Raw genomic sequence first — 17,068 nt, 5'->3', positions numbered from 1 at the left:
TGCCTCAATTCTCCATCTGTAAAATGGGGACAATAATATTTACCGCCCGCCTACCTCAGAGGGATGCTGTCAGGACTTAAGATGTAATGTCTGCAAACATTTCTTAGACCCATAATAGAAGGTACTACAGTTGACAATGTAAAAACTATTGAACTAAATCCACTGATGAAACAAAATTTAAAAGTAGAGCTAAAATCATCTAGTTCTTTCTCAAATGGCTCTAAATTGAGGCCACAATTATAACCACAAATTAATACGTTATTATCAATGTGCACACAGACAGCTGTTTGATAAGGAGAAATTTAAGACTGTTGATGAGAACAAGCATTATTAACATCAAAACCAAACCACCACAGCACAGCGTGATTGACAGCTAGTCCAAGGTCACACAGTATAGTCATGTCCCATATAACTTTTAAAAAACTGTTGTACGGTGCTGCTTTCTAAAAGTAAAACTTCATTTATTGTTCTCTGAATTTCTTGTAATGCGATTGGCGGGCTCGCCCATAGAACTGATTATCTACACTCAGTACTTAGGGCTATATCCAGTGGCATGAATGTGTGTTATATGACGAACGCTCTGGGAAGTGATGGCTATATCGACTGTATGTCCACTGCTAAGTCCTTTTGTTTTCTCTCTAGGTTTGAGAGAAGACTTGACTATGCAGCTCTGGCTGGCCTGGGACCAGCTCTGTACATCAGGCTGGGTGGAATTCAGAGATCTGCCTGCTTTGGCCTCTGCCTTCTTAGTGCTGGGATTAAAAGTGTACACAACCTTACCTGGCCTGTAAGTAATTGATGAAAGGAATGAGGTGGAATGAGGCAATTATCTTTAGGTATTTATAAATATTACCAGCCAGATTAACAGGGTAACTCAGATTCTTTATCATTCACTGTTTCAAAGACTAATGTCAATGACTACCCATACGTACTAATTAAACTACAACCTGACAGTGCTATCAATACAGTTCCAAGTAAGTTATTATATTTATATGCATTTGAAGAAAACACTCATTAGCAATAAAAGCAAAAGTACAGGACATATTGTTCTCTTTGTCTTTTACAAATAAAAAAAACTTTATTACAGGCCTCAGGCATGAATTTTATATTTCTTTTTTAAAAGGAGTATTTAATTCAGGTTCTGTAGTAGTTTCCTGTTCCTGGTTCTTTATATTCTAGTTCATTTCCAGGAAAGCTGCATAGAGCTGCTTGCAAAACATTTTTATTACACTATTGCTTCCAGAAATTGAACATGGATCAGGTATGTATCCTAACTGTTCCTATAAATCTACACAGGCTGCCCATTAACAGGTGGCAGATACACATAACAACACTATATGCACCGAAAAGAACAATTTTAAGAAATGCAAATTAGACAAAACTTTCCTCACGTCCTTCGTATTCTGATCTTCGGGGAGCATTCCTAAGCTACCTCTAGGAGGTCGGTGGGAGGCGTCATCGTCATCTCCTCACCACTAGCAAACTGGTGAAGGAGGAGACAGCTGTTGCTGAGTCCTGATATTGCGCTCTCCACAGCAGATCGCTGATGGAGTCATGTCTAAACACACCAACAGCTCCGACTCACAATCGGCAAAGCTTACTCCACCCCTCAAAGAGCTACAGACTACTGAGAAACTCAGACTTAACTTACCTAGACCAATGATGGCTTTTGTTTGTACTTCTTCGTCTGAGTGTTTTGTAAAATACATCAACAGCTCAAGTACTTTATCCTTTATATTAACCTGGGGGACATAAAGCATTCAAGAATAATGCTCAATGCAAGAGTAAGTTTTCAAGTATGTGTAACAAAGAGGAGGTGGAGGTAGAGGGGGAAGGAGGGAAGAAGAAAAAAAATGTGCTGACCCCTTAGTGCCTGTGTGGAGGTATGGAAGCCTGGAGAATTAATTCTAAGGACTTGGTTATCTTCTGTAAACCAGTAGGATCTAGGGATGAACCTCGGATAATCAAGTACATAAAACTGTTAAGCCATCTCACCAGTCCTCAATTCTCAACTCTAAGGGGAGAAATTCCTAGAAGCAATCAATGAGTACTCTCATTGTTTAAATTTGGCTGTGGATGCAGGTCAGCTGCACTGCAGTAGCCTGGCAAATGCAAGGCACTGGTTTCACTGACAACGCTGGGAGGGGGAAAAAATCAACTCCATGAATTTAATTTAAACGTATTCAAACTTTTATATGTTTGTGCCTGGTACCCGTGGAGGCCAGATGTGGACATCAGAGCCCTTGGAACTGGAGTTACATAAGGTTGTGGGCTGCCATGTGGGTGCTGGGAACTGATCCATCAACACACAGCGGGTGTAAGTGCTGAATCATCTGTCCAGACCCTCCATTAATTTTAGAACAGTGGCATCTGATGTGATAGTCTGTGACAAGTATGTTGTTCTAAATAGTGTGTCTATGTTAATGAACTGATAGAATCGGTTGTGGAAACTCTGAATCTGTCTTGGATCAGTAAGAAACTGCTCATAAGTCAGCAAGCAGAAAAATCTAGAGTTCATGCTTAGGCTAGCGCTCATTCCAAAAATCCTCATTATTCTAATGCTGCCTTCTTCCCAGATCATTACAGTGATTCCCAGCTCAGGCCACAGGACTGGGTTTTACAGCACACTATGCAATACTACGGTCTTTACCTTACTGTTGCCTTTAAAATCTTCCAGATCAAAATCAAAATGCCGGCAAAGTGCTCCAACAGTGAAGAGGGACCTAAGAAGCGCTGGCTTATTTGTTAAAAGTGAAGTGTTATTTGGGTCTTCTTGGTGCTGACTTTTTAATTTTGAAATGGCACCTAGTAAAGATAAATACTAGTTATTTACAGTACTCTTCTTTATCATTGAATCATGATTAAACAATTACTAATGAAATACAATTAACTTCTACTAATGGTTTAAGTATTAAGTACATTTATAATGGTTCCTGGCTGTCCTGGAACTAGCACTATAGACCAGGCTGGCCTTGAACTCACAGAGATCTGATTTGCTTCTGCCCCCCAAGTGCATGCTGGGATTAAAGGCGTGTGCCACTACTACCTGGCTTGTACATTTTCTCTAGAGCTAAAATCGTGTCAGAAAAAGATATTAACTGTTACTTTTGATATGGGCCAGGAAATTTATCACTTTTAAAGACAAACTTTTGAACCAAGGAGAATGCAAATGATCAAAGAGCACGTGTGAGTGTGGGCTGAGGAGCACACTTCTCCTGGCTGCTCTCCTGGACCAGATCCAGTCACCACCTGGACATCAGTGGACAACTCCATGAACAACCGAGAAGGCCAGGCACTGAACTTACCGTAGTATCTATTGAAACAGGCCCACACAAATTTAAAATTCTGGGTCACTTTATTTACAACGGCCCCAAGACAGCTCACACAATGTTGCACTACCTAAAAGATAGAGAAAATGTTACTCTTTAAGAAAAAACTAAAGCACAGTTGAAATATATGACTATTTTTCCTTATATATTTGTCATAAAATAAGAGACCTTGGGACTTAATTCCGACATATTACATAGTGATATTTTATAAATCATCACCTGTGCATTACACACTCAGTGCAGAAACGGCCAAGTACTCACAGTCATGCCGTATTTGATGATGAGCTTCATCAGGTCTTCTTCAATAGTGGCAAGGAAAGTCTCACTTGGGTGCTCCATCAGTGGCACAACTAACTCAAGGATTTTTGCAACATTGCAGATGACCATGAAGTCATTTTGCGTCTGTAAGAATAAAATTAATGCTTTATGAATGCCTATCCAAGTCTTAAAAAGAAACTATACACTGCTTTAAGTCTAGAGTATAAGAATCCAGCAGTTAAAATTAAATGGTGTGAGAAAGGAGCCTCCCCCCCACCCCCACCCCGGAGTTTGGAAGGAACAGCACAGACCATCAGGAGTCTGCAGTTACCTTGGGGTATTTAAATGTTAAAGCTATTAAATTTAAAATAACTTTGGTATTTTATTTATGAGTATGATTGTTTGCCTGAATGTATATCTGAATGTATGTTGCTTGCAGCCAGTGCTCTTAATTATTCCCCTGAAAATGCAAATTAATTCTATACAAAATATTTAAATACTAGGGGAATATTTTACAAAGACTGTCATAGCTAAGTTTTAATATTCCTTTTTTTTTTCTTTTTTCTTTTTTTCGGAGATAGGGACCGAACCCAGGGCCTTGCACTTGCTAGGCAAGCGCTCTACCACTGAGCTAAATCCCCAACCCCTTAATATTCCTTTTTAATGAAGGTTATTAACCTAATAGTTCTCCACTGTGGGTTCTATGCTATTTTCTACCTATAAGTACTTTGCAACATCAGGAGAATTTGCAGTTGTCACGGTGAGAGGTGACATCCATTGGACAGAGATCAAAAGATGCTGTTGAATAGAACACAAACGACAGTGACCTATCCAGCTCTGTCAACAGTGCTGGAGTTGAGAAATACTGTGATCAGTATATTTTACTTAATAAATATATTTATTACCCCAGAACTGGGTAGAAGGTCTTTTAATTTTATACTTTTAGATTTTCTTGAATAAAAAAAAAAACTAAGCATATGGAAATTTTTTGGTTTATTATTTTAATGTGTTATGTGTATCAGAGTTTTGCCTACTTTTATGTATGTACCATATGCATGCTTAGCACCCAGGAAGGTCAGCAGAGGGCATTGGGTACCCTGGAACTGGAGTTACAGGTGGTTGAAACCAACATGTGGATGCTGGGAGCTGAATCTGGGTCATCTAAAAGAGTGGCAAGTGCTCTTAACCACTCAGCCCCATAACATAAAGTCTTTTCCCCTTGTCCTATGCTCGACTTCTTTTTCTCTCTTAAAGCAACATTACTAGACTTTTACTGGCTAAAACTTTTCTATATCACATCTATTTTTCCTTTTAGGAGATAGATAGAATTTCCACATAAAACTTAAAAAAAAAAAAAAAAAAAAAAAGTATGATCAACACTTTTCCCCTCCCTGGAGACAAGGTTTCTCCATTGAGGCTTGGCTATCCTGGAACTTTCTATGCAGAGTAGGATGGCCTTGGACTCAGAGATCTGCCTGCTTCTGCCTCCAGAGAGCTGGGAACAAAGGCATGTATCACTATGACTAGTAAATAACTAAAATGTTTAAATTATTCACAAAAATTTCAAACTTAAAAGGCACATAATTCAAAGAAAATAGGAAAACTATGAACAATCAATTTATAAAAATGAAGGCCAAATGGTCAATATCACAAAAAAAAGCAGTTAATTTTCTTGGAAATGGAGTGGCAGGAAATCATTCTTTTACACCTGACAGATTATTAGCACAGGGTAAAAGATAATGATTCCAACAGTCATGCACCACTTTTCAAAAGAGCTAAAGATCTTATCCAGTGATCTCCCCCAAATCAAACAAAGCCTAGGAAGAAGCAAACCAATACCCCAAATTTCCCCAATGCCTTGCTAAATCCATTCCTCGAGTGGACACCAGAATGAACGCAACAATGTTTGAAAGTGTCTGCTAGAAGAAGTACGGTTTATACTGTAAGCCAGACTGAGGGCGAGCAGAGGGCTCTGAAACAGGATGCTGGGAGGGAGGAGCTAGGAGACACAGGGTAAACTGTCAGTGTCTAACAGCTGTGAGTTGACTATTAGCTACACAGTAGCTGAAGCTAAATTATCCTAGAGCCTAAGATAGGGTTAGAGCCTTAGTCCTAGTATATATACGTGTGTATATACAATTTCTTATTCTATACTCCTTTCCTTGATTCTTAAAAATTTCTCAAGTAGCCATGAGGTTTCCATAGAGAACTTATAAATCAAGGGGAAATTGCCTCACACTAGATAACAGAAAAAAAAAAAAAATCAAATCTTGTAGAGAGAAACTATTAAATCTTTAGAAGTAATGGGAACACAGTGTTAAAAATTAAAAACTGTACACGTTTCTAGAATATTTTAAAATTTAGCAAATATAAAAATTCACAATTGTTAGATATCTGTTTCAAAAATGTCATGATTTATTTTTATTTAAGCAATATTTTGTGAATTTTTATTTTAATTTAGGAGAACCTATTATATGCTAATATATCAATGTCTCTAATATGATACTAAATGTTCCATATTCAATATTTGGCTCTATAATAAAAGTAAGACAAATCTATTAGAGAAACAGAAAAATTGCAAATTAAGAATTCAAAATATAAGTTTTTTCAAGTTATAATTTCTGCTTTATTCACTTCTGAATCTTAACAAAAGTTACAATATTTCTTAAGCAGTTACACAGTAAGAACCAACAGGGAAATAGAACTAGGATTTTCATTATAATTCTCACAAAGTTGATACTAAGTGTTAGAATATATATTTGAGTAAATGACACAGATTACCTGTCAGTGAGACTATGGCTAGCATACGTGAATTCTAAATGAAGGCACTTAACTGCCTGCTGCATACAAGAAAGAAAAAAGCAAGACAGCACAAGTAGGGTGTGGTGTGCCCGCCTTTAACCCCAGCACTTAGGAGGCAGAAGCAGGCTGATCTCTACAAAGTGGGTTCTAAGACAGCCAGGACTGGTACACAGAGAAACCCTGGTTTGAGAAACCAACAGAAAGCACTTATACTCACACTACATTTAGTGGTAAGGTACGGCTGCATAGTCATGGCATGTTTAACCATGAGTTGGGGTCTTATTTTGCTGAATAAGAACAAAGTGGTTATACATGCTACCAATCTTCCAGAATTTACACCTTTATTGTCTGAGTCTGGAAAAAAGAAGAGAGAAGACAGACATTTGCATTTGTACCAATGAGAATGTTAAATAATGCAGGTGACAGAGAATTAGGATCAATATGCAGTTACACATAACCATTCCAAGGAGGCTAGTTAGGAGATACTAACTCTGGTTCTTAAACAATACTGGTTTTTAGTAACAGTGAACATTAGTGGATATTAATTCACCAATGAAGTCTATGATTAGAGAAATAGGAAAAGAAAAAAAAAAAAAAGATACATGTTGGAAATGGGATAAGCCTAAAGAAAAACAACAGTAAGCCCCGGGTAGGAAAAGAACGGCTATCTGCATTTCCCTTAGGTGCAAACGCCATCTTGGCTAGGCAGTTGGTCCCTGGATGGAGAAACTGAGTCTACTGCTGCTCCTCATTGTATACATCAAAAAAAAGAGGGAACTGTAATGGTAACAGTCTGTGCTTTTATGTAGAAATACCAATTATGACTTATGTAATTATTAATAACAGAAGATTTCAGATATGTGACTCATATACTGTAATTGATAATAAAAATATTAAATAATGTATGTCGATCATTTCAATAAATTAAAAATTAAGATTAAGAAATATTTAAGATTAAATGAACATTAAGTATTAAGAGAATTTTATACAACTATAAAGTATTAGAAATATAGTATTATATTTTAAAAACATTGAAATAGTTAACAGAATCTTTAAAAGTTTTCTATAATTGAAAGAATACCAAATAGCTTTGTGATGCTATTTAAAAAAAAAATTGAGCCCTAGACTTCATTCTTATTTAATATATCTAAAAGTACATATTGAAAAATGTGTAGAAGAGATGAGATTTATACTTTAATTACAGTTTGATTTAGGTAATCTTAGAAGATAATCTAAAATGAATTGTCAAATTTATATCATGAAAATCAAATTAGCCTTAAAAGTGATAATAACTAGTTATTACGCAAGCATATCTAGAGGTAAAACTGATAAAAGAGCCAAAATATTTAAAAATGACATAAAATTAACTTAAAAACTAATATATAAAATATCTTACCAGCTAGAGATTCCTCATATTTAAGAATATGCTCAACTAGGTTATCAACAAGTTGAGTACAAGCTTTCTTCACAGGTTTATACGAGGAATCCTCTTCAGACTTCAACAACTATATATGTATGCACAGAAAAAAATTCAGGGAAATTATTCATCAGGCAGTAATAATAATGTGCATGCATTAAATGTCATTAAGCCTTTTCAAATTCTTAATATTAAAATACAAATAAAGCTAAAATACACAACATATTTAAAATATTCTTTAAATCAGTGAAAAGTTAACATTTTAGTATGAAATATGTGAACTGCTGTATGCAGGACCTGACACTGCAAAAACACAGGAAAAGTAACTTGTCTCTCTCATGCCAGCCAAGATCACAGAACACTGCCTGGTGCTAGCTTAATTATTTTAAATAATTAATACCTGTATCTGATTACACCGCAAGCTTTGCAATCATAAAACAAACGGCATAGTCTCTGGCAGATTTCTTCTGCTTCATTGTTTGCCAAACCATTGAGAAACTGTGCTTAAAAATACCACAAAGACCAATGAGGATGAAGAGAAACCTATCTATAGCCAAAGGTAAAACCAACCCACTCTTACAATCACGGTCACTGGAGAAAAATGACTTAAGCTTTAACTGTTTTGCCAATAATGATTAACAATATTTCTAAAGATATTAAAAGAATATTGCATTTTATTCCTGTGGAGAGTTTTCCAGAGCTATCAGACATAACTTTCTGCAAAAATATAAACATTCTATCTCCACATGTCTGACAGAATTGCAACAAGTCATGAGTGTCTCATATGAGTGGAACAAAATCCAAAATTCAAATTTAAAAGTGCACAACTTTACTTTTGTACAAGAGGCATGGATAGGCAAGCATTTACAAAGCACTATGGTACTGGGCTGCCTGTTTTCTGAGTCTCTGCAAAAACTTACCATTCTTCTGTCTGTCTGTCTGTCTGTCTGTCTGTCTGTCTGTCCTTCTATCCATCTACCTTTCATTTTACATGTGTGAGTGTGCACCAAGTGCATGTCTGGTACCCATGGAAGTCAGAAGTGTGTGTTGCTCTCTAGGAACTGGAGTTTTAGGCAGTCGTGGGTATCAAACCTAGGTCCTCTTGGACACTGGCCAATGTTGGAGCATCCTTTTCTGGACATACATTCTTTTTAAAAACCTCTTTTGGGAGGCTATTCCTTTCCAACATGCCATGCAGCTGCTTATTAACCCCACTGCTGGACATGCACGACTTCTATGTGTCCTAACTCAAAAGCATGGCTTCCTTCCTTTCTGTTTTTTCCCCCACTGGGAACAGGATCTGTCTATGCAGGTCTGCTTGTCCTCAAACTCAGAGACTCTTCTGCCTCAGTCCTGCTGTTTTCTTTCAATTTTAATAAAATTGTCCTCAAGTTAAAAAAAAAAAAAAACTTTCCTGGATAATTAAAATGAGTGACAGCAACCACAACACTATGGAAAATTCATAGCATCATTACTCAACTAAAGGATAAATGTAAGACAGGCTCGATTTACCCAGCCTCAACTGTGAAGTAAAGTTCTCACTGACTCACTCTTAAGTGCAGCTACCAACGTAATACTCTAGATTGGTTTGCTTGAGGTAATCGCCAAAAATTGTTTGTTTTTTTTTTCTTTAAGACATCAGGTAAGTGCAAAACAATTTATTATAAATTTTGGTTCATGACACTATCACTGCTGACTGGTTATGTGCTTTAATGTAATTATAAATAATAATCTGACTCTGACCTGGAACTCACTCTGTAGGCTGGCCTGAACTCTCAGAAATCTTCTGCCCCTGATTCTTGAATGCTGGGATTAAAGGCCTATACTACCATGATTAGTCTAGGAGGCTTTTTTTTTCTTTTTAATTTCCAACTTCAACAAAGGTATTAATGTTTTGGGACTTGTGTTTTTATAAACATTATGCTATATGCTCACTTGGGCTGTTTCAGATAGCTAGAGTTTATGATTTCTCTGCGCTACAGCAGCATTCTTGGCACTCTATGAGCCACACAAGCACTTCTCTGTGTAAAGAGTAAGTCAGATCTTAGTGACATATGCTTGTGTATGTGTTCTAATTCACAAGTACAATGTTTTCTTGAATATACACCTTATAGTAGAAACACTGGGCCACAACACATACGCATTTTCAACTTTTTGAGAAAATACAATCAAATAATCTTTCCCAAGTGATTATGTAGGCTAAGACTCTTCTTGGTATGACTAAGACTAGAAGTCTTCGGGATTTTAGAGTATATGCATATAGCACAGGGAGAGGCTTCAGCAAGGGACCGAGAGCTAAATATAATACTCATTTAAGTTTCATATATTCCTTATATAAATTGGCTTGAAGTAATTTTAGTATGTCTGAATTTTGACTGTCAAAATGAGATTAGGTGCGGAATTTTCTTTCTTTTTTAAATCCTGTTTTTTTTAAAAGGCAGAGTTTCTAGAGCAGGCTGGCCTTGAATTCACAGAGATCTGTCTGTCTCTGCCTTTTCCTCCCAAATGCAGGGATTAAAGGTGTGTATCACCACTGCCAAATGTGTGGGTTTTTCAATCCGTGGAGTCAGCTTAGTGCTCAAATATTTCAAATTGGGGAATATTTCAGATTTTAGATTTCTAGAGTAGAAAGGTACAGTCCTAACTGTTACAAACACGATTTCTTTCTTAGAGTTATTATTTAGTGTATAAGTATTTTGTATTTTTTGCCTGCACACACACACACACACACACACACACACACACACACACACACACACACACACACAAAACCTGCATGTCTAGTGACCTCAGAGGTTAGAAGAGGTGTCAGATTCCCTAATATTGGAATTACAGATGAGTATGAGCTATCATTTGGATACTGGGAATTGAACTCAGGTCTTTTGGGCAACAATTACTTTTTTTTTTTTTTAATCTTTATTAACTTGAGTATTTCTTATTTACATTTCAATTGTTATTCCTCTTCCCCACCAACATCCTCCTAACCCCTCCCCCTCTATATGGGTTTCCCCTCCCCATCTTCCCCCCATTACCACCCTCCCCCCAACAATCTAGTTCACTGGGGGTTCAGCCTTAGCAGGACCCAGGGCTTCCCCTTCCACTGGTGCTCTTACTAGGCTATTCATTGCTACCTATGACGTCAGAGTCCAGGGTCAGTCCAAGTATAGTCTTTTGGTAGTGGCTTAGTCCCTGGAAGCTCTGGTTGCTTGGTATTGTACATATGGGGTCTCGAGCCCCTTCAAGCATTTCCAGACTTTTCTCTAATTCCTTCAACGGGGGTCCCGTTCTCAGTTCAGTGCTTTGCTGCTGGCATTTGCCTATGTATTTGCTGCAACAATTATTCTTAATTCTCTCTTCAATCAGGGAATGATGGCCCAGGCCTTTAATCCCAGCACGCAGGAGGCAAAGGCGGGAATATATTAAGACCAGCCTGGTCTACAGAGTAAGTTCTAGGACAGCCAGGGCTGCATGAGAAACCCTGTCTTGAAGAGCCAAACAAACGAACAAACAAACAAGCAAACTCTCTCATTTTTTATGTGTGTGTTTGGCATTTTATTAAACAGTCTTTCTAGGTAGCCTGTTGTACCTGAATTTAAGATATTTCTGTTTCAGCCATGCCATGTGGGGTGGGGCATGCTTTTAATCCCAGCATTCTGAAGGCTAATGCCAGCCTGACCTGTATATAGACTTCCAGGTCAGCAGGTGTACTTGGGGTAAAGGGACTCGTCTAACTCAACACTAGAATGCCTGGTCTGCACTCAGAAGGCTTCAGCTACAACTCCCAGCATTGCAATGGGAAACATGTCAAAGACTCTTAAAAATAGTGACAACACAGGACTGGCGAGGTGGCTCAGTGTTAAGGGCACTATCTGCTCTTTCCAAGGACCTGGGTTTAATTCTCAGTACCCATGTGGCAGCTCACAACTGTCTGTAACCCCATTTCCAAGGGATCTGACACCCCACACCAACACACATCAAAACAAAAAAAGTTAAATAAAATTATTGAAAAACTAGTAAGAGCCCATCACAAACTAGAAAAGTAAATGCAACACCCATACAGGCAATAGTTACTCTCAACAACTAATGCTGAGGCCTTACTTCTGAAATGAAACTGAGCACCTGGCAAATACGAACGAGGGCCACCTTTTACACTGCTCAGTTGGCGAGTTTTGGGAAGTCGTATGATAAATAACAAGTGACAGAAGGACTACAGGACTAAAGACTAGAAATGCAGATCGTGCTTGACTGTACATACTATAACCAGAATAATAATACTCTTCTGTGGAAGTCTTTCAATCTTCAAAAATTGGTGCATGTGTGAATTTGAAACTATTTAATGTAGCACTTGGTCTTCCTAAGAAATTAGTTGTTTTGGACAAATACAGTTTAATAGTTACTAAGTTACCACATGACCCAACAGTCATTTTTGTTTGTTTATTGTTTGGTTTTTTGAGATAAGGTTTCTTGGTGTAGCCCTGGCAAACTGGAGGTATATAAAGTCTTACAAGATGTGGGAATCAGCTCAGTGGTAGAGCGCTTCTTTCCCATGCATGAGGTATACAGCTTGATCTCTAGCACTTAGTAAGTGAAAAGACAGAATATATTCCTTAAATAAAACAAAAGTTCCCACTTCTCTCTCCACCCCAACCCCCCTGCAACTCTCTCTCTCTCTCTCTCTCTCTCTCTCTCTCTCTCTGTCTGTCTGTCTGTCTGTCTGTCTGTCTGTCTGTCTCTGTTGTAAAAGGGCTGGAGGAAGGACAAATGAAGGAAGACGCAGGCAGAGGTAGAAGGACCACCCAACCTAAGAGTTTTGAGTGCAATCCTGAGGGAAAGTGAGATATTGCCTTCAAAAAAGTAAAAAGTAGGTCACAGTACTGGAGAATGAAGTCAGTGGGTAAGAGCACTTGCTGTGTACGGTTGAGGACTGTAGTTCAAATTCTGAACACAAATCAAAGTTGGGCATGGCTGTAGGTGTCTGTACCTCAGCACTGGGTGTGGCAACAGGTGGATATTGGGAGCTTGCTGGCTCGCCAGCCTAGGCAAATTGGTGAATTTCAGATAGAGGGCGAGTCTCAAGAGGACAAGATAGAGACCGAAAGAGCACCTAACATTCTCTGCTAGATTTGACACATACATGCATACCTTTAAAGCACATATACTCCCTACCTCCTACACAGAGACTGGAGGGAAAGGTGCTGGCAACTTTTAAAGATTGGAGAACACTCTTAATTGAAAACTCCTGAAAGCACTACCTGTGGTTAAATTTTATACCACTAAAAGAAATTCCATGTATTTTGTAATATGCCAAATAATTATTTGTTTTATTTAATTCAATGTTATTTCTATATTTATTTATAGATCAGATGAGTAGTCATTAGTAAGATCAGTGGTTCTCAACTTGTGGATCAAGACCCCTTTGGGGTCACATATCATATATCTTTTTTTTTTTTTTTTTTTTTCAGAGCTGGGGATCGAACCCAGGGCCTTGCGCTTCCTAGGCAAGCGCTCTACCACTGAGCTAAATCCCCAACCACTACATATCATATATCTTGCATGTCAGAATTTATATTACTATTCATAATCTCAACAAAATCATAGTTAAAGTATAAATGAATTTTATGGTTTGACATTGCCATATGTTAAAATATGAGGAAATATATTAAAGGGTTGCAGCATTAGGAAGGATAAGAACTACTATTCTAGATTAAAGGGATAAAAAAATATCTGAAAATATAGCTAGAATTTCAATTAGTAATTCTGAAAACTTATCTTAGTAGCCAAGTGGATAAATGATTCAATAACAAAATTAAAAGACATAGCTTGGGGTTGGGGATTTAGCTCAGTGGTAGGCCCTGGGTTCGGAACCCAGCTCCAAAAAAAAAAGCTTAACGCACTGAAATAAATTTCGCCTACTAAAACACAATTATTTAAGAAAGAACTGAAAAGTTTTTAAAATGATAGACCCTTTATTAAATTTCATGCTATCAAAATTATACTCACATTTTGAAGGAGTTGCTCAAACCAGTCATATCCAGTATCTCTACATGCTGCAACCTACGGTGAAAAGGTAATAAAACTATTAAAATAAGGAAGGCATTTATAATACTATTTTTAAAGACTTGAAGAGGTTACATTGTGTTACATATACACAAGTAATAACAAGGAAAAAAAGAGGTCATGAATTTCAGCAAGGGGGGTATATAGGAGGGTTTGGAGGAAGAAAAAGGGAGAAATGTTGGAATTGTATTATATCTCAAAAATTAAAACAAAAGGCATCTATTTTAAAACCGGTATTATAGTTATGCTGTAGTATGAAGTATATGTATACTTTTTTAAATTGAAAGGTTATACTTAAACTATTTTTTTCAGTAACTCAAATACTTGTCAATATGAAAAACATTAAAGAAATCAGTTTACTATTAAAACTGATATAGTACCAAATTATAGAAACAATAGCTTATGACATATTCTATTAGAAAAATCTGTAAGGTTTCAAACAATGAAAAAAATGTTTTGTCTCTTCACCCTCTAGATCGAAGATTTATTGGTACTGTGAAAATGGAGATGACCATGCAACTAAGTATATATAAAAACTGCTAATATTCAACAAATAGAAAGCATTCTGGATCAGCAAATTATAGCTTATTTATGTAATAATTAAAAAATGATTCTCTTGTTTTTCTTTTCTGTTTTCAATTATGGAAGAATAGGAAAACAACAATATTAATACTTATTTATAGACACGAGTATCAAGAAATTAGCCATGTGAACATTCCCCTTTTATTTAAGCCCCAGAAGTCCCAGAAATACAAGGGAAGCAGTACTGATGGCAGGCTCAGCACGTCACCATGGCAACGCATCAGCTGCCTTGCATTCACAGTGACCACACCCTTGTCCGACCTTCTTACCACATCAGTGATGTTTAAAATTTTCCTTGTCATTGCTTCTTTGTCATTATGTGGAGTTGGAGTAAACCAGAGCTTCTGGAATGTTTCATTTACTAATTTCTAGAAGAAGACAAAGAAACCCAATCAATTACTAACAAAGATTGCAAACTTTTAATTAATTGTAAATTCCCATTAAAGCCCAACACAAAGCTAGTTATTAAAAAAGAAAAGTTTGAGTTAATTAAAATTTTCTTGTGATTAAAACAACAGATTTCACTAATTATAAATTCTGTCTAATGGGTTAAGATTTCAAATAGAGGATGAGTAAAACTATGTTTAGCCTATAGCTTATGCAGAAAATACTTTTAAAATAAAAAGTGTGTCTGTTGTGTGCATGTGTTATGTGCGTAGCCTGTGTGCAGTGCCTGCAGGAGCCAGAGGAGGCGCTGGATCCGTTAGGACTGGAGTGAGTGCAGGTGGTTGTGAGCCACCTGTGTGGGCGCTGGAATCTGAACCTGGGTTCTCTCTCTGCAAGACCAGCAAGCACAGCCCCTGACTTGTTTTTGATCAGACTAAAACCACTGTTACGGCTGTGTGTGCGCGCGTGCGCGTGCGCATCCGTGAATGCACATAAGAGACAACAGGATATCCAGGTGTCGACCTCTATCACTTTCCACCTAGCTGTCTTGAGACAGGATCTCCCACTCAACTGGAAGCTTGCGGTTTTGGTAGGGTTGGCTAGCCAGAGAGGCCCTTGAAATCTGCCTGCCCCCACCTGCCCAATGCTAGAGGTAAGGCACACGCAGCCGCATCCAGCTTTTTATGTGGATGCTGGAGATATGAACTCAGGTTTTCATGCTTGTAAAAAATTGCTCCTACCCACTATCTACATAGCTCCCTTTTATTCCTTTAAAGGGAGGAACTTGTGTGGGATCAACTTAACAGAAGCTAAAGTTATTTGAGCAGAGAAAACTCAATTAAGAAAGTGCCTTCTTAAAATCAGTTCTGGGTTCTCTAAGAAAGCAGGCTGGGCAAGCCAGATGGAGCAAGCCAGTAAGCAGTACCAGTAAGCATTAGCTGCTGCCTCTAGGTTCCTGCCCTGCTTGGGTTCCTGTCCTGATTTCTTCCAATGCTGAACAGTGAGGCGAACGGTAAGCCAAACAAACTCTCTTCACTGCAAAGTTCCTTTGTTCATGGTATTTTTTCATGGCAATAGCAACCCTAATTATGACAGAAATTGGTACCAGCAGAGTGGGTCACTGTTGTCATAGATCTGACCATGTTCTTTGTGGGAAGATTGTGGAAGGACTTTAGAACTTTGGGCAAGAAAAAACCATTGGTGAGCTGTTCTATGGGAGCTTGGTAGAATGTTGGGAGCAATGCAGAAAAAGGAGGCCTGACTTGTGAAATTTCAAAAGGAATTTGAGGGTTTCTTAATGACTATCAGAGATGCTTGCTATTTTGAGCTAAGAATTTGTGGTTCTGGTTAGCTAGGGCTGGAGAATAAGCTGTGAGTAACAAAACACAAGAAACACTAATGAAAAACTTTGCTTTACTGTGACAACTGATGCTGGTCAGTTGGAGCTGACAAACTGGTGGTTAATAAGCAGAGGCCAGCATCACTCAGGTGAAATCTTTTGCTAAGTGTTTGCTCAGAGTCAGCATAAAGAAGCTGTATTCAGAGGTAGCCAAGGTTGTACCTTTGTGCTAGCACCCAAACTTGGTCATGTCTCCCAGGTGGTACTTGTTTTGAAGGCAAAAAGGGGTCATGGAGAACAGCTGAGGTTTGGCACTATAGGAAGCCAGGGGAGGCCACTTGTGAAGGTGTAGCCAGAGTAGCAGTGGAAGCCCCAGGACTGAAGGGATCATGGAGAGAAGTTGAGGCTTTGCATCATGGAGAGAGCCTATTGGTGAAAGTGAGCCCAGGTGCAATAGAAGATGCCAGCATTTTGAAGATGCCAACACCACGGGAGGACTGTCAGAAACAGCAGCAGCTGTGTGTGGAGTGGACCCAGCCTGAGTCAAGAACACAAGCTGTGTGGTTCCCAGACTGTGGAGCCTGAGAAGTGACCCAGGCCCTTTGGAGGAGTCTGGAAGATTGTGAGTCCTAAATATCAGACATTGAGTGATTACACTGTTGGAATATGGTTTTACATTTATCTGATTGTCACTGTGTCCTCATTTTTTCCTCTCGAAATAGAAGTCTTTAACTTAATTTTGATTTTATAGTAGCCCACACTTGAGAGACTTTCTACTTTAAAAGACTTTAACATGTTTGAATTTGTAATACCGTGAGACTTTTTAAGTTTGTAAAATGTTTCCTATTATGATGTTTATATTAATGTTAGATCTTGAGGATGAACAAGAAAAGTTGT

The 17,068-nt window shown here is 38.0% G+C and overlaps 1 protein-coding gene across 1 annotated transcript in view; it reads right to left on the bottom strand.

The window, feature by feature from the left end:
- Nipbl (NIPBL cohesin loading factor) overlaps positions 1-17,068 on the bottom strand; it is a 163,759-nt gene that overhangs the window by 15,017 nt on the left and 131,674 nt on the right. Inside the window, exons 31-38 of the mRNA XM_032898802.1 lie at positions 14,715-14,813; positions 13,807-13,860; positions 7,786-7,894; positions 6,607-6,743; positions 3,591-3,731; positions 3,306-3,399; positions 2,651-2,805; positions 1,652-1,742 (exon numbers count right to left, since the gene is read on the bottom strand). Coding sequence (XP_032754693.1) covers positions 1,652-1,742; positions 2,651-2,805; positions 3,306-3,399; positions 3,591-3,731; positions 6,607-6,743; positions 7,786-7,894; positions 13,807-13,860; positions 14,715-14,813 — 880 coding nt within the window. The remainder of the gene's footprint in view (positions 1-1,651; positions 1,743-2,650; positions 2,806-3,305; positions 3,400-3,590; positions 3,732-6,606; positions 6,744-7,785; positions 7,895-13,806; positions 13,861-14,714; positions 14,814-17,068) is intronic.

The sequence above is a fragment of the Rattus rattus genome, chromosome 3 (genome assembly GCF_011064425.1).
Source record: "Rattus rattus isolate New Zealand chromosome 3, Rrattus_CSIRO_v1, whole genome shotgun sequence".
In the NCBI taxonomy this organism is placed as follows: domain Eukaryota; kingdom Metazoa; phylum Chordata; class Mammalia; order Rodentia; family Muridae; genus Rattus; species Rattus rattus.
Note: the sequence above shows the minus strand (reverse complement) of the source record. Positions and strands in the feature narration are given on the sequence as shown.